Here is a 25,473-nt window from a genome sequence, read left to right as displayed (position 1 = left end):
GTGTCACTACAGCCCTAAGATAGATGTCCTTGTCATCCCCGTTAGAAATGAGGAAATTAAGACTCAAAGAAGTCGACTAACTTGCCAAAGGCTAGCTCACCTAGGTCTATCTTATGTTTACGTCTTTTAAAGACCCAGGTCTTCACCCATACTTAATTCTGTAAGCAGAGTCTACGCAAAGCCCTTCTTCTTTTTGGATATGACACACAGCATGATACAAACACAGCAATACTGTGAAATGCTATGAAAATCTACCTTTAGCATGCATCGAATGCATTGTCCGTGGAGGCAGACATGCCCTATGTCAAAGAATATTTTAGAAATATGTTATCTTTGTTGACAAAAACCATAAGGACACAGATAGCCCACAAAAGTGAGAAACTTGAACCCACACCTCGAAAGTCTATTGTGTTGTCAGTTGTCTATTCCTTCAAATTCTCCTCATACACATCCCTTGTGAATAACTGCCAAAGGGCAAATACTCTACTATATGTGACATTATTTCTATTTTAAAATCAAGTTTTTTCTCCCCAAAAATTTGGGTAGGGAAATGTTGTGAAATATAGAGGTAGGAAAATCTGCCTGTGATGTTGATTACATGCTGATCATTGAGGTGATTTGACTGTTAAGAATTTATTTGAAGTGTACATTAGCATTTTCTAATGTTCCATATAGGTTGTGATTGGCCAAAACCATTATGATTTTAAAATTTCTCTTACTGTTATAACAATAAGCCTCATATATTCCCCCGGACAAAGAAGATAAGAGTTTCAATAATAAGGCATCTAAAACAATTAATTGATATTTTATATATTAATATACAATTTAAAATATAATCCAAATACTCAATTCTATGATTGCCATACTTTCTAAGCTTTAGGATCTAGGAAGTTCTAACCTGCTGCTGACCCTTCACTTTGATTCCCCCAGACTGGAAGATGTCCTTGGATGCCCGTATGACTCAGTTGAAATCTTTGATGGCCCCAGGATTGCCTCGCTCTCCATGGGGAAGTTCTGTGCCTCAGCAGTCGTGATGTTTTTCTCCTCTTCAGACATCATGACAGTGGTGTTCCGAAGTGACTCTATGATCACCAATACTGGCTTTTATGCTCTATTCAATGCGATTCCACAGGGTGAAAGAGAGTCAGGTAGGAAGCTTCCAGTAGGTTTTTGGTCTTTAAAAGACAGAACAGTTTCTAATTTGAGGAACCCCCTTATTAGCAGAGGCCTGGGATTCAGTTTTAAAATCCCCCCACGCTTGGCCCCATAAGCCCTGCTTCATGGCTGCTAGATTTTCCCACTAAGAAGCCCACGTGGACGATTGAAATAAGGCAGTGATTTGCAGCCTGTACGTAAACGGGCAGGCTGCTCCTCTCCATAGCTCCTTTGTCGTTACCCTCCGTTGGGAACTGTCCAGAGTGCTGAAATCTAAAAGCCAAACTTTCCTAAAGAATACACTTTCCTCTACCGGCTGGCCCACTTAATACCTTGCATGCACTGGACTCTAGACTCACCCCAATGAGAGGATTGGGGACCCCTTCAGCCATGGCCCTGTAGGCAGTCATTCCAGAGCCAGGTCCAATTTTGCACCCAGCAAGCATACTACCTGCTGATTGTAGGGCATCTGATAATCAGGGGCCCTTGCTGAAGCCCCAGTGACGCTTTCAGGTCACCAAGGAAACCAGGTAGTAAGTCTCTGGCTTCAGTTTGAGGTGAGGGGGTGGGGGTATTTGTTTCTGAGTAATGGAATTCCTTATATATTTGACCCTGAAAGGCATGTTTGAGATCTTGCCCTGGGGAGGCTAAGTAAGGTCCAGCATTAGAAATCCAGACCATTAATTGACTCAAGATCATCATTCACTCACCCAATAATATTTACTGAGGTCCTAGTATGTGCCAGACCCAGTTATAAGTGTGGAGACACAGCAAACTGTATGGCACCCTTGTCTCCTGGAGTTTATAGTAGGGTGGACATGGGGGAGAGAGGGAGAATCAAGACACAAGAAACAAGTAAATAAACAAGATGATTTTGGGCAGTGATAATGGCTCGGAATACAGAGCAGGTAGAATAGAAGCGAGTGCCTGAGGTGGATGAGATGCTGCTGTGGATTGAGTGGGAATGGACGGCCTTGCACAGGAGGTGACATGTGATGAATGACAATGAAGGGACATTCCAGACAGAGAGAATAGCAAATGCAGAGGCTCTCAGGGAGAAAAAAGTTGGACATTTTGGAGAAATAGAAAGAAGGCCAGTGTGGCAAAGCCTGTGGATACAGTACAGGAAAGCTGTCCCTAGGGTGTCTCCAGGAGACAGCAGGTAATTCCAGCTGTCCACAGCCTGTCAGCCCAGAAATAGCCATCTCCATTGGGCTTTATGAAGTCATGAACACTCTAGTGGCCCACGTGCCCTCAGGGGATTAAATCTACACTTATCCAAGCACTTATCCAAGACATATCAATAAAAGCCACTGGGAACCCATTTCCCCAGGAATCCAGAATTGTGGCACAGAGAACCACATGGCAAGATCTGCAGGAACCATGGTGTGCTGGGAGCTGAGCACTGTGCTTTATATTCACATTCTTATCAACTCTTCACCACAGCCCTCTGAGATACAGGCTGCTTAGAGTCCCCACTTTACAGATGAGGAAACTGAAGCCAAGGGAGATGAAGTAACTTGTCAAAGTTTGCACAACTAGGAAGCAGTAGAACTGGGGTTTAAACCCACCTTTATCTCACTCTTAAGCCCTTAACTCTAACCTAATATGGAATCAAGACACCCTTAAAATTTTGCTCTTGCATTTGTTTGCTTTAGCCACAAACGTGGGAGCTAGAAATCCTTCCTATTTCAAACTTCCCCAACTCAAAAATAAAATCTTCCTCCATTTAGAAAATGCACCAGAGCTGCGGCTGGTGGGTGGTTCCGGACGATGTTCAGGACGCCTAGAGGTCCTCCACCAAGGGATCTGGGGCACTGTGTGCGATGACCTGTGGGACCTGAAAGAAGCTGAGGTGGTGTGCCGACAGCTGGGGTGTGGACAGGCCATTGCTGCCCCTGGAAGGGGCCACTTTGGCCCAGGCTCTGGAGACATCCTCCTGGACAACATTCAGTGTTCAGGAAGCGAGAACCACCTTGGCCAGTGCCCTAGCTCTGGCTGGTCAGACCACAATTGTGGCCACCATGAGGATGCTGGTGTCATCTGCTCAGGTAACCTCTCCTTCTATGGCAGCTTCTCTCTGATCTTTCAGCTAGCAGCTTCTTAGTGATGGATGGAGGGCATTCACAGAACAGGGCCAGGGAAGCTAAGGACGGTGGCCTGACAGATGAGAGTTCCTTCAGCCAGGTTGACAGTGAACCCTGAGAGCCTGACTCCTTTCTGAAGACACACATACAATTGGCGGGTCCTGTTCTCTGCAACTTTCCCAGGTCTGAAGCTGCTTTTCTAGAATTTAAACATGCTCTTTTTCTTGTGTGACATGAAGACTGCCTGCTTGAGAACTGCCCGCACTAGAAAACCACCACTTCTTTGTCTTCATAGAACTTAATTTAGATTTCCTAAATTTGCCCCTCTTTTCCTGCATACAGATGCTGGAGACTGGGCTCCAGATGTGACCCCTGCTCCCCCAGGTAGGTCCAACACTGTGAATTTCTAGTATCTCTTCAAAGTGAATAAGAAGTCTAATCTCTGTCCTGACCTAGACACTGATGGACAGTGACCTACATGCTGGAATCACCTAGACAGCTCTTAAAATTCCTGATGCCCAGGCTGCACCCCAGACCAGTCACATCAGAATCTCTGGGGTCATACCCAGTCATCAGTCATACTTAAAGCTTCCCGTGTGATTCCAAAATGCAGCCAAGGTTAAGAACCAGTGACTTGGACAATGAGCTAAAAACCACATTTCCCAAATGAAATGACATCCAAAACTCTCCTCTCTGGATGGCAAAGCAAGGAAGGGCAGGAGGGGAAAGAAGGAGGCAGGTTCCATCACAGTGGCTAAGAAGGGGGTCAATACGGAGAGGAGAGAAAGTGGAAAGGTTTGCCTCTCGGGAATGTAGATTGGAAAGTGAAAGCATGCAAGAAAACAAAGGTGCACTGAATGCCAAACTCTCCCAGTGGGTCAAGAGCAGACTGGAGATGAGAAGTGAAGCCATGTGGGGCTTTTTTGTGGGCCTCCTGGCTTAGCCAACACAGCAGGAGTAGAGAAAGGGTAGACCTCCTCCTGGTAATCTACTCAAAGTCCATGTGTGGCAGTGACCTCCTAGACTCAAGATTCCAGCTACATCAGGGCATGTGTGGTCCTGCCTCCTGCAGCTGCCTGCCTCTCCAGGACAGGTTCTCAGCAGCCACTGCCCTGCCTGCTAGCACCCTGGGCCCCTCCCAGCCTCTTCTCCAACCCTGACTGGTGACTGCTGCCACTCTCTGCCCTCAGTGGGGTCCTGGGTAAGGGGAAGGTCAAGGTCAGGTTAGCCTTGTGGTGTTTCAGGGCCAGGTAAGGTGGCTAGCATCTGTCTCTACAATGGGCTGGCACTGCCATGATGCATTTGGAAGCACACTTGGTAGGGACCTCTTACCTACTCCAATCCAGGTCCCACAGGCATCCTAGGTGGAGGTTGCCATCTCTTGTAGGCTGCCCATGTGGTGTGGGTTGTGAGGTGGACCTGTGGGAGGAAGAGATTGATTTCCCCACCACTGGCTGAGACCTCACATTTTCATTTTGCACTGGGAAACACAAATTATGCAGCAGCCCTGGAGAGGAGGCAGGGCCCACAGAACACTTTCTCAGGGACTGTCAAGCAGGGAAGTTCCCTTTGATTCCTGCTGGCCTTTCCTCTTCTTGCCCAATGAGGACTCTCTCCTAGCCTGGGAACAGGAGGAGGGAGGGCATGGCTTTGGGTCCTCAGAGAGCTCTGGGCCCAAGCCTTCTTGCAGCCTAGGGTTTCAAACCTCAGAAGCTTTTCTATTTTTTCTCTCTGATATAATATCCCTTTCCTGAGGCAGAAATGCATGGCTAACTAGAAAAGAGACCGGGTCATGGAATAAACGGAATTCGGGGTTGGGGTACAGGGGAATGGAACCATTTTTGTCTAAATAGTATCCAACCGTAAGCAAACCTCTTTGTGATAGAACACTATACACCTGCCTGGACACACACAAAATAAGGCCTTTGGCGTTTAATTCGTTGAGAAAAATGTTATATATCAAACATTTTATCACAGGAAAAATGCTTCTGAGACACTTTAGTTTAGAAAAAATTTGTTCTCCTGCTATCCAACACTCTTTCTGAAGAAGGACTCAGAAGGACAGCTCTTCACCTTGCAGCAGCGCTGCCTGAGGAGAAAGACAATGGGGATAAAGGAATTCTCATATGCATCTCACCCATTTCCTTCAAACTCCTTCCTCGCTAAACAGTGAGAGTAAAACTCAAACAAGTTCCAGCTTTCCAGTGAGCAGGCTTTCTGGACCTGCCCAGCCCTTTGCCTGCCATGCAGTGGGGACTAAGGATACATCTAGAATATAGAAATATATGCTACACAGAAATCCAAGCCAAAAGGACACACGAAAGGAGGAAGAAAGGACCTTCACACGTGTTGGAAATCCCCTCTGAGCCCTGTCTTACTTCAACGGAGTGCTGTCCAACCTACCTTTCCCACCATGGGTCTTAGCTTTCCAGATTTTGTCCTGCATTTTGGCACTTGATAAATTTCTGCAGACATAGTGGCATGCTCATAAGCCCAGTAGTGTTACTGTGGGTGATGCCTCAAGAACCTCAGGACAGCCCCTGGGTTGGTGGACCCTAGCACATAAGAGAAAACAAGTCATGTAACTGTGTTTTCTCTGTGATTTTTCTGGTGAATCACTTAAAGAAGGAGAGAGGCTGCATCCCAGATCAGGGAGAAAAAAGAAGTGAGCGTCTCCACTCCATGTATTAAGACTCAAAGTAGTCACAGGCTTATTCATTTGTACTTAAGTATAAGGGATTTTATGGTGTTAAGCTCTTTCCTGATTTTCTTCTGTTTTGACTTTTGCAGCTGCCACTCCTCAAGCCCCTATGCCACAAGGTAACTCTCTTTCATTGAAAGTATGACCTGTCAAGGACTGAACCTCTTTGATAATTCGTAAAAGCAGAATAGATGTCTGTCTGTCCTAGCTGCCATGAGGGGAAGGAATTGGTGGGATGGAGTCCTCACAAGTGGATGGATCATCTACATCTGAATTGAGCTGGTTTGTATGACAGGAAGTTGGGGAGAGCATTAATGAAGCATCAGCTGGATGCCCCACACCTGCTACATACATGTCCAATCCCATTGCCAGTCTCACCTACGATTTTAGAGTCCTGCCTGCCAGTCATACATCTTTCCCCCTCCTTCGTTCCCTCTCAGGGATACAATCACATGCCAGCCAAGCATGGCTACATCTAATACCAGCATGATTCCTTCCCATTTTGAGATTTTCTGTTGAGCTTGGTGGAATTCTGGATTCTACACCTGGGAAAATTGAGAAAATGCAAGGCGCATGTCTGAAGAAGCCAAACGTAGGTCTCTTGTCTGCTTTTACAGGAGGAAGTAACTCTTGTGGGGGAGTAATTTCAAGCCTCTCGGGCTCCTTCTCCAGTCCTTGGTATCCAGCAAACTACCCCACCAACGTGGAGTGTGTCTGGGTCATACAAGTGGCTGAGAAGTTCCACATAAAACTGATGATCCCAAGCCTGAAGTAAGCAGGTTTTCCCTTCTCTACTTCAAAGGCCAGATTCAATTGGAAGCCATGCTTTCCTCAAAGAGATGGCCTTTCTGTGTGTCTTAGTCTGTTCGGCAGCTATAACAAAAATATCATAAACTGTAGCTCAATAAACAACAGAAATTTATTTCTCACAGTTGTGAGGCTGGAAAGTCCAAGATCAATACACCAGCAGGTTCAATATCTGGTGGGGACCTGCTTCCTGTTCACAGATGGCCATCTTTTCACTATGATCTCACATGGATGAAGGGAAAAGGGAGCTTTCTCAGCCCTTTTTATAAGAGCATTAATCCCATCGTGAGGGCTCTGCTCTCATAACCTAATCACTTCCCAAAGGAACCCACCTCCTAATACCATCATACTGGGGGTTAGGTTTTAACACATGAATTTTGAGATGACACAATATTCAGCCTACAGCACTGTGTAACAAATCCTTTCACTTCTTAGATGAAAATTGGTCTGGTCATCTGAGCTTAAGAGAGTCTTATAATCATTTAGCTCAACCTCCTATGCATTTGGAGAATATCCCATGAGCATCCCTGACACCAGGCCATCAAGGGAGCCTCAGCTGGGGTGACCCACACTTGAAGACCTCACCCCTCTACTCTCAGCCAGCTCCATTTGGGACACAGAAAAGAAAAGGAACCCAAACCTTTTCTTCACTCTCATTTTCCAATCTTCGTTCTTTCCTCTGATGCTACACAAAATACATCTGTTTGCTCCTCCTTTCAAGAATTTCTATCATGTTTCTACTAAGCTTTTTCTTCTACAGATTAGGCAGCCTCAGTTCATTCATTCCTCTTATCATACATATTGTACTTCCTACTTCTTTCTCCAAGCATCACACATTTTTAAAGGAATTCATCCTATTTTAGTGCATATTTATATGTATATATACATATATATTCATATACACATAAATGAGTAACTTTTTAATGAAAATATTACTTTTCCTGATAACATTTAACCCTGGTTTCATCTTTCTACACTGGATTGCATCTGGGTCGTTCTCTGTTCCTGACATCGTCATGCAGTCTGTCCCGGACCTCTGCCACTGCTTTCCATCTGTGTTCGTTGGCCACAGCAGTCAAGGATCTGAATGGTTAAATGCTGCCTTCAAATTTAAAATGGGTTGGGGGCTGGCCCGGTGGCGCAGTGGTTAAGTCTACACGTTCTGCACATTCCACTTCGGCGGGCCGGAGTTCGCCGGTTTGGATCCCAGGTGTGGACCTACGCACTGCTTGTCAAGCCATGCTGTGGCAGGGGTCCCACATATAAAGTAGGGGGAGATGGGTATGGATGTTAGCTCAGGGCCAGTCTTCCTCAGCAAAAAGAGGAGGATTGTCAGCAGATGTTAGCTTAGGGCTAATCTTCCTCAAAAAATAATAATAATAATAATAATAACAAATTTTTAAAAAAATTTTAAGTGAGTTGGCAGTGGAGTGAGGGATGGATTAAATTAGTTTTACCTGATGGCTAAAATTCCTTTTGAATAGGGAGGACATAAAACTAACATCAGGGGTCCTTATGTATTATGAGCAAAATGTATTTATCATTCACTCATTCATTCCACACTCATTTATTTATTGAAAGCAATGTGGGAAGATTTCGTACCATATATTTCAAATCCATGAAATTCACAGTTCTAATGTTTTGGGGCACAGAGTATCATTTCATCACTTCTGGAAAGTGTTTATTCCAAGCAGCTGTGATGACCCAAATCCCCTGAAATCTCAAGGTCACCATTCCAACATAAACTTACTACTATAGTTTCAGAGCACACAAATCAAGGAGCTGTGTAATGTGTTTCCCGGAGCCAGAGCTTAGTTGCTGACTTCCAAGTTTTGATGTTTTTAAATCTAGATTTATTGATATTTGGGGTTTTTTTCTTAGGACATAAAGTTGGTTATTTGCCCCAGTGATTCTCAACTGGGAGTGATTGTACCTCCCCACAGGACATTTGGCCGTATCTGGGGACATTTTTTATTGTCTCAAGTTGGGCGAGGGGGGTGTGGTGCCACTGTCATATAGTGGGTGGAGTCTGGTGTCCTACAATTCTCAAGACAACCCCCACAGCAGAGAATGATCCAGCCCCAAATGTCAATAGTGCTGAGAGGGAGAAACTCGCATTGCACTGAAGTTTGCTTCTATTTTTCTGTTTCAGCTTCTACGGAGATTTGTTTCACACTCAATTTGTAAAAATTATATCCATATTTAAAATATGCCATTTCATTCTTGCTAAGTGAAGTGTGTCCTGTTTTCTAATGAAATGATTTCTCAGATTGCAGTGTCATCTGTTACTGTCACACTGCTGTCACCTTACACACAAATGTTATCACTTTTTCTAAATTTAAAAATGGGTTATTTTGAGGCACTTGGCTCTTTATTGGAATAGATATGTTCCGCAATAAACAGGTTTTCAAATTCAGCAGTTTGTACACAAATGTAATTGTGTCCATTGTGTATGTATTATGCAATGAGCACTTATAATGCATGTATCAAAGGCTATTTACTGTTGTTTAAATGCCAATGTGCATATCTCACATTTTCATTGTGTTAGATAAATGTTGACATTCTTTAGCGTATGTTTAGTGATGCCACTTTTTGTGTGGGTCCTGGTCTAGGAATGGGTTTATAGGGCTGAATAAGACAGACAAGATCTCTACCCTCACGGAATTTGCATTGTAGATAGGGAGACAAATAGTACTCAAATAAATTGGTAACTCGACGGACAATTTCAATTAGTGATAAGTTGATAGGTGCTATGAAGAAAAAAAATGTGCGTATATGGTAATAGGAGAAAGTCAAGAGAACACTAGGCAGGATGATCAGGGCCAGCTTCTCTGATCATCCAAGTTGGATGAAACATGTCATGAAAACACTTGATTTGAACCAGGCAATTTGGGGCATCAGAGGGAAGAGTCCTACTCAACAGGCCCTTGGAGCTTTTACAGTTGTGACCACTTATCCCTTCTCTGGGACTTGTTGAGAGTTTTACCCAATAAGACCCTAGTAGACACTTGCTACCACCCCAGAGAGTGGGAGGGTGTGAATCAAGAGCCGGGGGACATTCAGGAGACACTCGAAGTTGAGAGGAAGAGAGACTGAAAGCCACTATTCCAGTTGGGAGGCCGCTGAAATCGACCAGGTGAGAGAGGATCAAAGGCTGACTGACCTGAGCAGTCCCAATAGGGAAGGACAGGAGGGCAGGTTCAAGCGATATTTAAGAGGTCAGGGCCACTAGTGGAGTGTGTGGTTGCAAGGAGGTGGCAAGGATGATTGCAGTTTCTGGCTGGGTGTGATGCAAATGATGATTCTATTTAAGACACCTCTGCACGTTTCCTTGGGGAGATTAACTCTGCCTGTACCTCTTCAGATTAGAAGACGTCTCTAGGTGCCCCTTCGACTTTCTTGAAGTGTTTGATGGACAGCAAGTTGCCTCACTCTCCAGCGGCAGATTTTGTGCTGGCTCAGATCTCACCTTCCTCTCCTCTTCGAACATCATGACCGCAGTGTTCAGAAGTGACGCCATGATCACCAATACAGGGTTTTATGCTCTGTACAATGCCGTTCGGCAAGATGAAAGGGACAGTGGTAGGTGTCCTAATGCTTACCTAGAAGGAAGTAGATCTAATTTGTGTCCTTTCCCTTTAAGAGAGGAGATGCTTCCTAAATCTGACCTGCGGAGTCCACCTTCATTAATGACATCCTGAGTGACGTCCGTCCGCTCTGACACTAACAGGCCCCAGCCCACCCTCCCCCTGCTCTGCCTCTCTCACTGTCATCTTCCTCCACCAGAACATCCCAGCTGAAGAAACAGATGGTTAAATCTCATATCTTGTATTGGCTGTGTGTGTAGATGAAGGATCCAAATGAGGGCCTCCTTTTTCCCCAAAGGAAGAGAAAATGCAATAGGGCAAATCCTTCTGGAACAAAACTATCTCAAACTACAACTACAACCCACCTTACTTCCATCTGAATTCAATACAAAAACACTCCAGAACACTCATATAGATCTCTTAGGATCTCCTGGATCCTTACAACAGTCATAAACCAGGAATATTCCAGGCAAATCAGGGCACAGGGCCACCCTGCCTAGACTCCAACAGCCCAATGTGGGAAAATATGCCCAAGTGCTGGGCATGCTCTATCTGGTGAAGGTCCTAGAGTGTGGGGACAGCACCACAGCTCAGCAGCCTGCTTTCTTGTCCCCCAGGTGCATCCCTGAGACTGGTGAATGGCAGTCACAGGTGTGAAGGCCGGGTGGAGGTCTTCTACAATGGCACCTGGGGCACGGTGTGTGATGACAGCTGGGACCTGACAGATGCCAGGGTGGCATGCCAGCAGCTCGGCTGTGGTGAGGCCTTGTCAGCCCCAGCTCAGAGCTACTTTGAAGGGGGCACTGGCCACATCATGCTGGATGACGTGCAGTGCATAGGGAATGAAGCCAAGGTGTGGCAATGCACACACAATGGATGGTTCTCCCACAACTGTGGGCACCACGAGGATGCCAGTGCTATCTGCTCAGGTGAGCCTTCATGGGACAGAGCACACTTCAGAGAGGGAGTCTCACCCACCAGCAGCCTCTGGGAAGGAAGAAGTCAACACCTGCAGGCAATTACTCAGAAAGGAGCCCTGGACTTTAAGCCGTCTTTTTAAATCAATTTGCTTAAGAGTTAGTTTTCTTCCTCTAAAATTGCTGTGCCTGTAAAATGTTCAAAGACCCACCTTAAAAGGTTAAGTAGGTGGTTTGTATCATCAGACATCCCATTCTTGGATAGACATGCCATGTGTTGGTAACAAGCCACTCTCTCCTGAATAGGAATAGTAGCTGGTGTCCAAAGCGTGCTTGACATGTGCCAGGCTCTCTGCTGAAACCAGTGCGTTCATATTCTCATTCATACTAATAAATACTAATACTAATGCATACTAATAAAGTAGAGACTATTAGCATCCTCATTTTATTGATGAGACAACAAAGGCATATCCAAGATCACACACAGGTCCGTACTCTGTAAGTATTGCCTACCAGGTGCTGTGCCAAAGACTGAGCTCGGCTCTGTTACTAAAGCTCCTTCAGCCCCATCACTGACCAAAAGTAAATAAATACCACCTTTTCAGTTTCAGCACTTGCGGCAACTAGATGAGCCATCACGAGACTGAGAAGCAGAGTGTGCTCCCTCACCCAGTGGGCTGCCATAGGCTAACAGTCTTTAACCAATATTGACTGGTTTTACTACTACAATCCTAGCTGCCGAGAATAGAATGTATTTAATCCTAAAAAAAAGGAACCTGATTTTTTTTTTTTATGAATTATGTGACTGCCTTACTCAATCCGTCTCTCATTATCTCTTGTGTCTTTGTGTAGGTATCGATGGCAATCCAAAACTAAGACCAACAGGTATTGCTCTTCCATACTTTTCAACTTGTTGCCAGGTCCCTGATGTATGTGAATCCTTTATCCTGAATTTGGGGCACAGTTGACAGCATAAATTCTCAGTTGCTAATTAACAAGAGCAATGCAGCTCATTAGTGTTGATAAAATGGTGGGGCTGGGGCAGCAGAGGGTGGGGAGAGAGGTGGGAGAGAGTTAGGAGAGAACGAGAGTTCAAACTCACCAGAAATGCATCTCTGGGCCACTGGGGTTCTCTGAGTCAGTATCTGCTGTGAACAGAGGGTTGATTGCTTGCAGTAATGATCATGCAGTAGATGCTGGGGGGAGCAAGGAAAGAGAAACCCCGGGGGCAGCATCTTCTCTGTTCCCCGGGGCACAGAGAAATCACAGCTGTGAGTGTCAATATTTTCAAGTACTTTAAAGGAGCATTCTGGATCAAAGTCCTTGCTCACGGTATCATTTTTTCTCCATGTGTTTTCACAGACCCGCCTGGTGACAGCCCCCCTAAAGGTACTTCAGCTTTATTGAAACCCTTCGCATGGTTTGATATTTACTCAGTTTTCAGTTTTAGCACTTCCAGCAACTAGATGAATGCTCTTTCTTCCTTTTACACGTGAAAAGCCCCAGCACAGAGGTGCCTTTAACAAATTCCACACCAGATCCAATATTTCAGCCATTAAGGGGATGCTTTAAGTAATCTTGGTCTTGATTTCAGCCAGGGTCTGTGGATAATAAAACGGAGGAAATTCTAGTCCATGCTGTTTTGTCGCATCGCTGCATTGTCTTCACATCCCTGTCATTAAAACGTGTGCTCACACCTATCTGTGCACATGGGTTCATAAAGCCCTGGTATGTCACCATCATTTCCCTTCACAATAACCCCATAAGCTTGATAGGCACATGTAACGATCTTGTCTGGTAATGAACAGAATTGGAAACTCAGAGGAGTCTCCAAAGCTGACTTTGTCAGTTACCAGCCAAAGCAGCCCCAGAACAAGGTCTTCCTTCTGCCCTCACTCCATCCCCTCTTGACCCTTCCAAAAACACCAGCAGAGGCCAATGCACCCTTCTCATGGGGTTTCTTCACTGTTTCTTGCAGATGAAAATTTCCACTGTGGTGGTTTGCTCACAAATAATTCAGGCTCCTTCTCCAGTCCTTGGTACCCTAAAAAATACCCCACAAATGTGGTGTGTGCCTGGGACATACAAGTGGATATCAGGGCTCATGTCAAACTTACATTTGCAGTGGTGAAGTAAGTAAATACTGCCTACATTTACTATCCTCTTCACTTGATTATAGACACCAGGAATACTGCCTGCACCCTCACCTCCATGAAAAGAAAAACACCCAACTTCCATATTTAATTCTCAAAAGTGATTTTTCTTCAAAAGTAGTATTGATCAAAATTTTAAATACATGGATTTTTTACCCCAGCAATTCCAGTTCTGGGAATTTAATCCACAGATAAAGGCTCCTGTGCACCGAGGGCAATCAGGGCAGCATTCTTATAGTAGCAATAGGTTGGAAATAATCTAGCTGCCCATCAGTGTGGGATCAGATATGCAGATTTTGGTACAGTCATATATTGTTGTCCCACATCTAGGGTGTATTGTTATGGAATGATCTACAAGAAAACCATGGACAGTAGTAGAGTCACTGCCATTTGTGCGTAGACCATCCCCGGAAAGGAGCAGTTCATTGTAGCTGCTTCTGGGAAGGGGAATGAAGTGAGGGGCACTAGTCAGGCGTGGGAGAAAAATTTTACTTTTCACCAAATACTTGCCAGTACCACTTAAATTGTATTCCTTGTACTTATAATACATATTCAAAAAGTACAATTGAATGAAAATTTTAAAAATTAAAAGATTTTTAGAAACAGGATACATACTGCCTGTGTCAACGGGGTGATCATTTCCTCTGACCTGTGTGAAGAGATGTAGGTTTCAGACAGCTTTTCCAGAACCCTTCCTGAACCCATCTGGGCAGTGCTCACTGGGAAAAAGCCCCAGGGGATTGAGTCTGAATGATATCCTCACTTCACAGGATGGAAAATTTCTATGGCTGTCCGTACGACTTCATTGAAATCTTTGATGGGTCACAAAGTGAATCTTCTTCTCTGGGAAGGTTCTGTTCTGGTGCAATGCCAATATTTACCTCCTCCTCAAATCGCTTAACGGTGGTCTTCCACAGCGACGCTATCATCACCAACATCGGCTTTCATGCATCCTATGAGTCTCTCATGCAAGACGAGAACGGCACTGGTAGGTCCTTTGGTCATTTTAGCCCCTGTCTCTGCTTGGTATTGAGGGCGAGGTTGGATGGCCCACTCCATGCCTGGACACTAGGGACTTGAAAGTGGTTCCCCCCTCCTCAGTTTACCCCCAAGATCTGACTGGAGAAAGTGGTCAGATGTGGAGTCACGCGTGCACATGCATCTTCTCATATTAGCGCACATCACATGCTCTGGGAAAGGGTTAGCTGATGCTCTCTTTGAGCCTGTTTCATTCAAAACGCATGCGTAGTGTCTTTTCATCTGCCTGGAGAACGCTGTTCCCCACCAAGAGCAGCAGTATCCAGTGTTCACGTGCTTGGGGCTTCCCACTCCACAAAGGGCTTTCAGGGGCCTCCTTTGGCCTCTGTCAAGTAGACAGTCCTTTCCAGGGAAAAAGCTTTAAAAAACACCCCCTGAAAATCACACTGACGTGAGAGATCAAACCCAAAGTCCCTTTGCAGTCACTTTAACCCACAGTAGTTCCCTCCCTCGTGGGAGAGTGGAGCTTTGAGAGCTGGTCGGCTCAGAAGAGATGCCCAGGTCTTCCGCGACAGCTGCAGAAAAGGGGTCGCCCCCAGCGCAGTGAGTCGGGCATGTCTGTGTTTCCCAGATGTGGCGCTCAGGCTGACCAACGGCAGCCACCGGTGTGAGGGCCGCGTGGAGCTGCACTACAACGGCAGCTGGGGGACCGTGTGTGACGACAGCTGGGACCTGCACGATGCCCAGGTGGTGTGCAGGCAGCTGGCCTGTGGCAGGGCTGTGTCGGCCCCCGGGCAGGCACATTTCAACCGAGGCCTGGGCCCCATTGCTCTGGATGATGTGGAGTGTGTGGGGACTGAAGTCAGACTGTGGCAATGCCTGCACAGTGGCTGGTTCTCCCACAACTGTGGCCACCACGAAGATGCCGGTGTCATCTGCTCAGGTGGGCCTGATGCTGAGGCAGCAGGTGGGTGAAATGACATTCTAGCTCTGAGTCTTCTGCAGTAGGGAAGTTCTGGACAGGCCATGTGTCACTGTTTTCCAAGCTTCAGCCTTCAGATGGCCCTGCACCATCCCTGTCATACCCACCTACCACCCACCTACCACCCACCTACCAACCACCTACCACCCACCTACCACTCACCTACTACCTACCACCCACCTACCACTCACCTACTACCTACCACCCACCTACCACCCACCTACTACCCACATTATAATTTTAATCCTTTCCTTTACATTGACTCTCTTTTCTCACTTAAATGAACTCATTTTACAAGGAAACTTTCCATCACCACCATAAATGGAGAGCCAGGATCACTTGCCATAAATAGGCAGTAGATAAAAGTAAACACGCAATATCACAAGGTTAAAATGTTTAAAAATTAAAATATATGGTGAACTGTCTAATGAATTCATGCCCATGCATATCTGAAAATATTCTTAATCAGAATGGAACTAAATGTAAATTTTTAAATTTCAATGCAATAAATATGTAACCCTTAAAATAGAAGTTGCACCATGGCAAATTCTCTCACACCCCACCAGTGATGAGTCATGCCTTTGGGAACTATCTTTTTGGTTCAACCCCCTCGTTTCACAGGTAACACAGAGATCTTGCTGAAAGTCACAGAGTTGGGAGCACAGGTGCTAGCCCAAGGCTCCTATTCCTCAGCATTATCCCTGCTGAGTTTCTGCAAACAAATTCAGTAGTTGGAGTCAAAGCCCCCATTTATCTCTCCATCCGTCTAGGTTTGGCTGGAAAGAGGCAAACTGGCTTATCAGCTAGACATGGCAGCAATGACCTGAGATAGGATGAAAGGGAAGGCAGGGGTGGAGGTACTGGAAGGTTCTGAGAGAAGAGGAGAGAAGTCAAGGGGCAGAATCAATGTTCTGAGCAAATCAGGAGTGAAGCCACATGCCTAGTGTGACATCAGAGGATAGGGCCGGGGGCCTAAAGAGCAGGGGGGTTTGGAACCAGGGCCCTGGCCAGAGCTGTGGCGGGGGTGGGTCAGAGGTGACAGGGAAGGTCACAAAGCAGCAGCTCAGGGTTCTCTGTCATCCAGCCTTTCGGCTCCCTCCTGCTGCTGAAGTTGCAGGTGTATGTCCTTGAGATAAATGCGGTTCTGCCCTTTACAACCTGACAGTTACTCTGGGAGGCAACACCCACACACCCAGGAAGAATTACAAAACCAACCCAACTGGCAAGATAGGTGCTGCACACGAGCAGACCATCACTGTGGCCACAGTTTGCCCAAAAAGCACAAAATGACATTGCAGTGTCTGTCAGCAGGACAGAAATGAACCCGGAGACCCAGGACATCTGGAGCTTGTAACCATGGCAACTCAGGGCCATCTCAGATGCCCAGAGTAGGTGTAGTTTCTCCCCAAAACAAGACATGCACTTTTCTGTTTCAAATAAGCAAGTGGACCCCTTGGGTTTAAGAAGAATGAAGGGACGTGACGTACCCTCACCTTTTGACTTGCGTTTCTCGTAGCCTCCCTGCCTTACTCAACACCGTCCGCTGCTGTGAGTCACCCAGCTTCAGGTAACTTCAGTTGTTCTTAATTGATTAACTGTCACTTGCCTCGGCAAAGTCACCTTGGACAGTAGGATAGTGGTTTAGGAGTCAAATGTCCTGGATTCATCACTTACCAGCTGTGGGGCCTTGAAGAAATCCCCAAAACACTTCATGCCTCCATTTCCTCCTCTGGACAAGGATGAGGAGGAGGACAGCAGCATTTGTCTCCTAAGGCCGCAGTGGGATTCAGTGGCTCTCCGTGCGGAGGAGCTGGGGCAGTGCTTGCCATGTAGGGCACGCTATTTACGTGTCAGCCGTCGTTTTCTCGCTGCACCTGTTCCGAGCACTGCAGAGATGCATCTCTGTGTGCTGCTTTCTGCCCAACAGAACTGTAAAGAATGAAGGAGCTGAAAGCATGTCTTGCTAGCCTTTCTCTGCCTTTGTGATCGGCCCAATAGTTGTCACATTTCAAATCAGGTCAGCTGCTTTCCCATGCAGTGTCTTTAAGACTAAAATACAACACTCATGGAGGAGTTGGAAAAGAAAGGCCCCAAACCTTCAAAGGAAGCACCAGAGTGAGTTATACTGAACAGCAGTGATGCCCAAGAATGCTTTCTTGACTTTAAACTATATCTGTTTACAACAAAATCTAGCAACCACCGTGCTTCGATTTTCTTGAGCCTGTATCAGCTGGCTCTTGTGCCCTGCGCACGCACCAGATGGGTGATGGAAGGAGTAACCCCCACTGGGAAAGGGAGTCAATTTAGAATCTGAAACTGTAGATAATCCACAAGGTGGAGAGCCCACCGACAGGTAACTCGGAGTTAAATGTTTTTGACATTTAAGACATTTTTCTGTCTGTCCTTAGCATCGTTTCCAGAGCCCACAAAGCTGCCCACATCAACAGGTAATCTTTTCTTCTCTCTTCAATTGCCTTCCTTTCACAGAGTTTTAGCTCAGAAAAGTTCCAGCCTTATTGTGGGAGGAAGTGTCCCTGTGGAAACACACCCCTCCGCAGGCTCAGGCTAGCCATCCGAAAGCCTGTGGCTGGAGAAAGGGCCATAATGTCCAGGTTCACCTGGAAAATCTGTGGTTGGAAAGTGAGAAGAAAGAAGCTGTGAGATGCAAGAATGGCTTTTGGGGACGAGTTTGGAAGCTGGCACTTAGGAATGCTGAGGGTAGCCTTTGAGCCCAAATCTCCACCCCTTCCCACTGTGAGCTCACCCTGGCTGTGTTCAGAGCATATCCTCTACTCCCTTTCGTAACACTGCCCTTTGAGCATGGGGGTCAGCCTGTAATGACTGCTCTTTACACTCCCCAGAGCATCTTCACATATGCGGTTGCACCTGATCCTGGGAACAACATAGACGGGAATTATCATTGTTGTCACTGGAGCAAGGTGTGCAAAGGCACACAGAGAATCTTACACACACATGCACACACACACACCCTCCAGTTAGTGTGTGTATGACAGCTTCTCATGAAAATTCAACAAACCCCGTGCATGCCAGAAACCAAGACTTCACAACACGTAGTGAAAGAGAAGGAGGCAGCTATGCAGTGATGCAGGTGTCTGGGCCAGCTGGCTAAGGAGCACAATCGTTCCTTAACCAATTATACCCACAAAAAAACCACTGAATAATACCCAAGGCAAAAATAAATGAAATGAATGACACAAAGTGAAAGGAATGGGTAGATTTCTTATTACCGATTATCAGTGCACAATTTCCAGGAAATACTGGCTCTTCTGGTGGCCTTTCTGGATGAACCTTGATGGAGGTCATTGTTTAGAATGTCCACCAAGGTCTGGGCCTGCGGCTGGTGAATGGGTCAAACAGGTGTGCGGACTGAGTGGAAGTCTACCACACCCACACCTGGGGCACGGTGTGTGATGACACCAGGCCATAGAAGATGCCCACAGGGTCTGTAGGCAGCTTGGCTGTGGCCTGGCTGTGTCTGCCCTCCCAGGGGACAGCTTCAGCCCTGGGTCAGGCAGCCTCATCCTGGACGATGTCAACTCACCTGGAAGCCAGTCCTCCCTGGGGCAGTGTCTTCATGGCAGCTGGTTCACCCACAACTGTGTGCACACAGGGACGCTGGTGTCATCTGCTCAGTGAGCTCAGGTGTCTTCTGGGCCACTCATGGAGCTCCCCAGGCCAAACCTGGAATTTACAGAGAGAGTCTGGAAATATATCTGTGCCTTAAACCTCCCCCCATGTCTGGAACAGCAAATTTCTGTTCTAACTCCGAAAAATATGCTAGCTGTTTAATATATGGGAGGGCGCCATTCATCTTGAATGTCCACAAAGGTAAATTAATTGTAAAATAAAGGAAATAAAGGTGCTTTTCTCACGAAGTTGTTGGGAGAATTAAATGAGACATTCCAAATAGAGCACTTAGTCAAGCATATAACACACCATAAACACACAAAAATGTTAGCTATTTTGTTGTTTGTGGTGGTATTTTAGTTACTAAGGCAAATTCTGTCAGAATCACTACCTCAAAGTTTTAGCCAGGTGATACAATCCACACCCAGCTGTAAAAACCCAGAGGGGACAGTCCTAGATGCTTAAGAACAGTTGTTTACCAGCATTGTTGAGTCCCATTTAAACTGAGACAATGACCTTTGAGCCACCCCAGCATCCTGCTTTCTATTATTAAACCGCTCTCATGTTTCCTCCATCTTTGCAGATTCTGCAGCCGCTGTACATCCAGGAGTCTGTGAGTTCACATCCACTTTATCCTGGTATTGGTGACCAGCCATCTAGTGCAGGGGTCCCATGCTGGGTCTCCCTTTCCAGCCTTAACTTTCCTTGACGATGTTCTGAGTTCAGACCTTTCCACCCTCCCAGAAGACCCAGAGAATTTCCCATTCCCATGAGGCCCGGCTCTGCACCCAGAGGAGCAGCTGCTCTGGGTGTTCACAGGCCGATGTGTCATCCCTCCTGCACGTGAGATCTGCATTTCAGCAGGCCTCGGAGACACCAGTTCTTGACCCACAGTGATGGTTCATGCAACAGAGGCCGTAGCAGGCCAGAGAGGGTGGGAGGTTCTGGGGGCAGGTGGGCCTTGTGGCGGGAGATACTCTTCTGCCTGCAGCCCACCTGGGACTCAAGATGCTGCAGCTGAGCTCTGTGGTTCTGACAAGGTGCCCCAGGCCTGTGGGGCCTTATCTTCACACTCCCGACATCAATTTTTTTTCTTTTACTTTCTTATTCTTAATCAGAATAATGTGTACACATTTATGAGCTGCCGTCACATTTTAAAGGATAAGTATTTGATAGAGATTGAGTGGGGTTGTTTAAAAGCAAACTCCTGCATGTGACTGAGATGGTTTTTGAGAGGAGTATGAAATTTCATTGTACTTGTTTGCAGTGTACTTATGAGTACTTTTTTTTCTTACATGTATAGTTTCTTCAGCTCTGGGGAAACAGCCACATGTTTTCCATCCAATAGGTACTTTTTCCGGTTCTTATATTTTGTAACTATTTTTCTTAGGCTGGGTTCCCCACATCTGTGGCCAACAGAAATGTAGCCAATATTATTTTCATGGTCCTGGCGCTGTATAGAATAAGAGTTGTGCTCATTAGAGTCAAGCAGGTGATGTGGTGGATTCTCCTCACGTAGGGACCTTTTCAAGAAGAGCCAGGTCACCCACCCACCCTCAGTAGCATCATTGCAAGGCCTGTATTGAGGTCCTGATGCACAGAGCGCTCTTGTGGGCCCTTCTCAAAGGAGACCCCCTGAATCAGCCCCAATCTCTGGGACTCAGAAGCCAAGAATTGACTTCATCTTCTTTTGGTTCAGAGGTCGCTCTGACTTGGCCAATTCCTTCCCCTCTTGCAGCAGTGACGCCATCTCTTCTGCTCGCTTTTCCAGCCCCCAACCACCTCCACCACCCCCAATAAATGCATTACAATTTTCAATTCAAGGAAAGTTAAATTAATTCTATCCTGAGAATTTTATAGTATTCTTGGAAAGAGTTGGGTTAAAAATGCAAAGTCTAAACTCCAAGCATTCAGCTGAATTGTTTTGAATTTTTAGAGCAATGATATGAGAAATGACACCTAAAAAAGAATGAAAGCAGAAAGTTGTTTTTAAGTGTCTTTTCTACAAAGCCAGCTCGCAGCACGTATCCCCATAAAGAGACTGCCTAGTTTTAGGAAAAACATTGTAGAGTTTGTGCTAAATTTCAGATACACAAAGCAATCCTCTCATTTCCTCTGCATCTATAATTTCCCAGGGGATGTATGCTGCTTGAATGGTAAACTGCAAACTAGGGTAGAGGCCTCTGACTGGAACGCTGTCTTGTTCGAGAATCGAGGGAACCTTCTAAGCCATCTTGGCTCTTGGCTCTTGCAGATCTGCCCATGGTGAGGCTGGTTGATGGGAGGAGCAGGTGTGAAGGCCGCGTGGAGATCCACCACAACGGCACCTGGGGGACTGTTTGCGATGACCTCTGGGACCTGCCTGCCGCCCACGTGGTGTGCCAGCAGCTGGGCTGTGGGGTGGCCCTGATGGCCCCAGGGAGCAGCCTGTTTGGTGACAGCTCTGGCCCCATCTTCCTGGATGATGTGCAGTGCACAGGCAGTGAGACCAGCCTGGGGCGGTGCCACCACCGGGGCCTGTCTGTCCACAACTGTGGGCACCACGAGGATGCCGGGGTCGTCTGCTCGGGTACACAAATTCTCCCAAGGCTGGGTTTCCCCCACAAGCAGCAGAGCCATAGCTGCCAGGCAGGTCAACCCTGAAAGGCTTGGGGTTCCAGGTCAGGTGAACAACTTGTCCTAGTTTGCCTGAAATTTCCCAGTTTTAGCCTGAAAGTCCCTGTCTCAGGAACCCCTCAGATCCAGACAACCCAGGGTGTTGATCACACAGGTGTCAAGTGTGCCAATGTCACAGCTTGGCCCTAAGAAGGGAAGAGATCCTATGGGCAAAATCATACATAGGAAGCAGGAAGTCGTGTCCCTGCTCTGGGACGATTTTTAATTTCCAGGAATGATTTTTCTCTGTGTGTCAATCTCATCAGTTTCTCATGAAGCTATTTCTCAGGGAGTTCTATATATGAATACCCTCCTGATTTGTTGATTGCCATAGTTGGGTCTTTCTTGTCATTAGGGGCAATTTTTATGCAACTGTTCAAAAAGCTGAATGAACATTTAAGAACTCTGTTTTGTTACCTTTTGTTACTAAATGATGTACTCAGTAAACATCTGCAACCCCCACCCCACTGGCAAGTCTCTCCACAGCCCAGAGCCACGCCCTCCCTCTCAGTGGGTGGGGTGGAGATGAAGTTCCTGTGGGATGAAGATGAAGACGGGGTGAGGACATTTCTATCCCAATCTATTGTTCGATAGTCTTTTAATCTGAAGGGTGAGTGTTTGGACAACTCTGAATTAAAATGGCATCAAACCCTCATCTGTCCTATTTTGTAGCCTCAGATCTCCTGAGTGGGTGTTGGTGGCTCCTCCCTGGAAAAGCTCAGATAGATGCTTCCAATTAGCGTCAATAAGCCAGGGTCTCACCTAGACAAGGGAAAGGTAGGTCAGAGATGCTACCTAGTTTGGGCTCAGTCTTTAGGAAAGCTGATCTGCCTCTGACGGTGCTGCATTTCCAAGAATGTCCTGAACCACCATGCTGCCACAAATGTAGATTCATGTGCCCACTCAGCTTGTGCCCCATGAGCGTTTTGTAAGTGTTCACCTCCACTAACATGAACACCTTGGCTTTTCTCTTTTAGGTCCTGAAGCTGCCCCAGCATCAGCTCCTACAGTTGGTAATCCTCTTATTGTTTCTTTCATAGCTTCCTGGTCACTGAATCTCTCTAGTGGATTCTCTGGTTGCAGCCAGTAATGTCAGTCCCCATCCAGATTCATGCCTCACCCAGGGCTGAAAAAACACAGGGCTGATATGGAGCGAGAGGTTACCAGCAGAGCTGGCCGCTTGTCTAGTTTCTGCTTCTCTAAAACTTTTTTAACTTTGAATCTGGGCCAAGGAACAAGTTTGGACTAAAGAAAATAATGGAAAGTTGAGTTTGATGTAATCCCATGCTGTTAGTTAGCCATTTGATGACTCAGCTCCAAAATAGATTTTTACCCTTATCCTTGCAATGATCATATTTCAAATCCAAAGATGGGAATGATGGAACGGAATATTTGAAACCAGAAATAGCCTGGAAAAGCCAGTCACTGCCTTTGTGAGCACTAATTTGACTCATCCCTAAGGGACTTTGAAAAAGGAAGCAAGATTTTCTAGAGCACTAGAATTCAGGCTTTCTTATAGTAAAAACTAAAGACAAGCCCCATTAGAAATTACTTGCAAGAAGAGCTGATCACATTCCAATAATAACCCCTGAGTTTTCCCCAGACTTGCCTGTCATCAGGTTGGTGGACGGGAGGAGCCGTTGTGAAGGGCGCATTGAAGTATACCACAACGGCATGTGGGGGACGGTGTGTGACGACCTCTGGGACATCAACGCTGCCCACGTGGTGTGCCGGCTGCTGGACTGCGGAGAGGGCATCGGCGCCCTGGGGAATGGCCACTTTGGGGAGGGTGTGGGGAGCATCCTCCTGGACAATGTGCAGTGCCAGGGCAACGAGACCACGCTAGGCCACTGCCAGCATCTAGGCTTGTTCATGCACAACTGTGGCCACCGTGAGGACGCCGGGGTCATTTGCTCAGGTACTCACTCTTTGTTTCTCCAGAGGCTGCCAGAGCCCCTCTTGGTGGGGGGACCTGGAAATGCACATAAGGAAGCTTGGGTCCTGTTCAGGTCCTCCAAACACATGCTCAGGTCTGTTCTCAGGATTGGTTCCAGGAGGCCTCTCGGTCTTTCTTAGCCTCTCTTAATTTCCTGATCTACCCAAGACTTGAGCCAACATCCATGAGTTCACTTTAGAGCCCTCAGTCTCTGCCAGCTTCAAGGAACTACTGGATCCCCTCTGTTATCCACCTACTGGGGTAAACTGCACTTTCGAGACTTTCACTTAAAATTTTCTGTTTTGAGCTTTAAAGCTGACTTTGTTGCACTGCTTTGGGAATTCCATGAACAAAACCCGGCTCGTCTCATCTACACCCTTGGTGAAAGCTTCAACACCATTTCCTTTTGGCCTCGACGGTTTAAGATAGTTTCCCTTTCTTCTTTTCTTAATTCATCCCATTTATGCATTATCTAAGGCTGCCAGAAAAGTAGAACAGAAAAGGAAATCAGATGAAATGAAAATGTCCACTGCCCAGCTTATCTTAACTTTATGGAACAAAAACTAGGATCATAGGATTTAGTTAACCCATCCATTTGTTTGACAGATATTTATTGAGCACTTTAGGTGCACCAGACAATTCTAGCGAAGATGTAGTAATGAGCACAAGAGACCACAATCCTGCCCTCGTGAGGCTTACATTCCAGGGCAAGTGTTCAGGATCATCTGAGTTTCAACCCTGATAGATCATTAGCAAAAGTAAATGAATGTTGAGTTAGGAATCAGAATATGCTTTATCATGTTAAGGAACCACTGTCGTTTAACATTCGGACAATTTAGTGCTGGGTTACAAACTAGTTTGGTGAGGGTGAGAAATCAATGGTACAAACCTAAAGTCTGGATTAGGAAAATTTTTGGTATTTTAATTCTCTAGGAAATATTTCCTCTTCGTTGCATCTGTGAAACAGGCTTTCCGACCCATCTGGGGAGATTATACCGTTCTCACAACCAGTGAACATTTCTCACCTCCTGCCTTCGTGCTTCCCTGTCTCTATTTCAGTCTCATCCAAGAAATATTTCTTATTTTGAATTTCACATTTCAGAAGTCATTTTGCATCTAACTTTAGTATATCTGGGGTATAAAATTTTTTAATAAAAATGTATTTTCTAAATTTCCCATTTGTGGGTAGGATTTTTATTTTAATTTTATCTTATTTCTGTTTCAATTTTGTTTTACAATTTCAGCATCAGCCACAGAAATGACCACTTTACCTGGTAATGTTATTTTCTTTCTTGCTTTGTGACTCATCTATGTATTGCCTTGCATACAGTTAGGGTTGAATATATTCCTTGAATGAAATGGTAAATTGAACAGACAGTAATTGCACACCTTCCGTACTTAGGACACTGTATGTCCAGTTTGCTCCTTCCCTCCTGGGTGCAACAGCAGGTCTCTGAAATCAAGTTATAGTCACACGAGCTTAATTCATATTCTCATCAGGGTTCACACATTTGGGTATTCAGTGAGTTAATATTTTGTAACAGTCACAGAACTTCAGGTATCTCAAGCAAAACTCTTTCACTAATCTGCATTTTCAGAAACTAGTAGAGTACACATCTCCCACGTGTGTTTCACAGTGGAGTTCTCCACTCCATTGATAAGCAAATGTTAAAAAAGAATTTGTGTGGCCAAATAAGTTGGGGAAATACCATATCCATCTCTTGAAGTTTCATGGTCTTTTAGCACATTAAAGTCTCTGACAAGTCCTGCAGTAAGGGATCTTTTGTTAACTTGGCTTAACCCAATGTTTCTCAAACTTCCTTGACCATTGAAACCTTCTCAGTGAAAATGTAGCGTCACAGGATTT

General features: G+C 45.9%; 1 protein-coding gene across 1 annotated transcript in view; it reads left to right on the top strand.

Moving 5' to 3' along the window:
• The window catches only part of LOC103560229 (scavenger receptor cysteine-rich domain-containing protein DMBT1), an 83,586-nt gene that overhangs the window by 36,844 nt on the left and 21,269 nt on the right, over positions 1–25,473 (top strand). The window contains exons 20-33 of the mRNA XM_070631907.1: positions 931–1,148; positions 2,889–3,206; positions 6,033–6,062; positions 6,561–6,714; positions 10,115–10,332; positions 10,955–11,266; positions 12,107–12,139; positions 12,617–12,643; positions 13,233–13,386; positions 14,178–14,395; positions 16,884–16,934; positions 17,776–17,814; positions 19,599–19,628; positions 22,648–22,683. Coding sequence (XP_070488008.1) covers positions 931–1,148; positions 2,889–3,206; positions 6,033–6,062; positions 6,561–6,714; positions 10,115–10,332; positions 10,955–11,266; positions 12,107–12,139; positions 12,617–12,643; positions 13,233–13,386; positions 14,178–14,395; positions 16,884–16,934; positions 17,776–17,814; positions 19,599–19,628; positions 22,648–22,683 — 1,838 coding nt within the window. The remainder of the gene's footprint in view (positions 1–930; positions 1,149–2,888; positions 3,207–6,032; positions 6,063–6,560; positions 6,715–10,114; positions 10,333–10,954; positions 11,267–12,106; positions 12,140–12,616; positions 12,644–13,232; positions 13,387–14,177; positions 14,396–16,883; positions 16,935–17,775; positions 17,815–19,598; positions 19,629–22,647; positions 22,684–25,473) is intronic.

Source organism: Equus przewalskii, chromosome 1, assembly GCF_037783145.1.
Source record: "Equus przewalskii isolate Varuska chromosome 1, EquPr2, whole genome shotgun sequence".
Lineage (NCBI taxonomy): Eukaryota > Metazoa > Chordata > Mammalia > Perissodactyla > Equidae > Equus > Equus przewalskii.
Note: the sequence above shows the minus strand (reverse complement) of the source record. Positions and strands in the feature narration are given on the sequence as shown.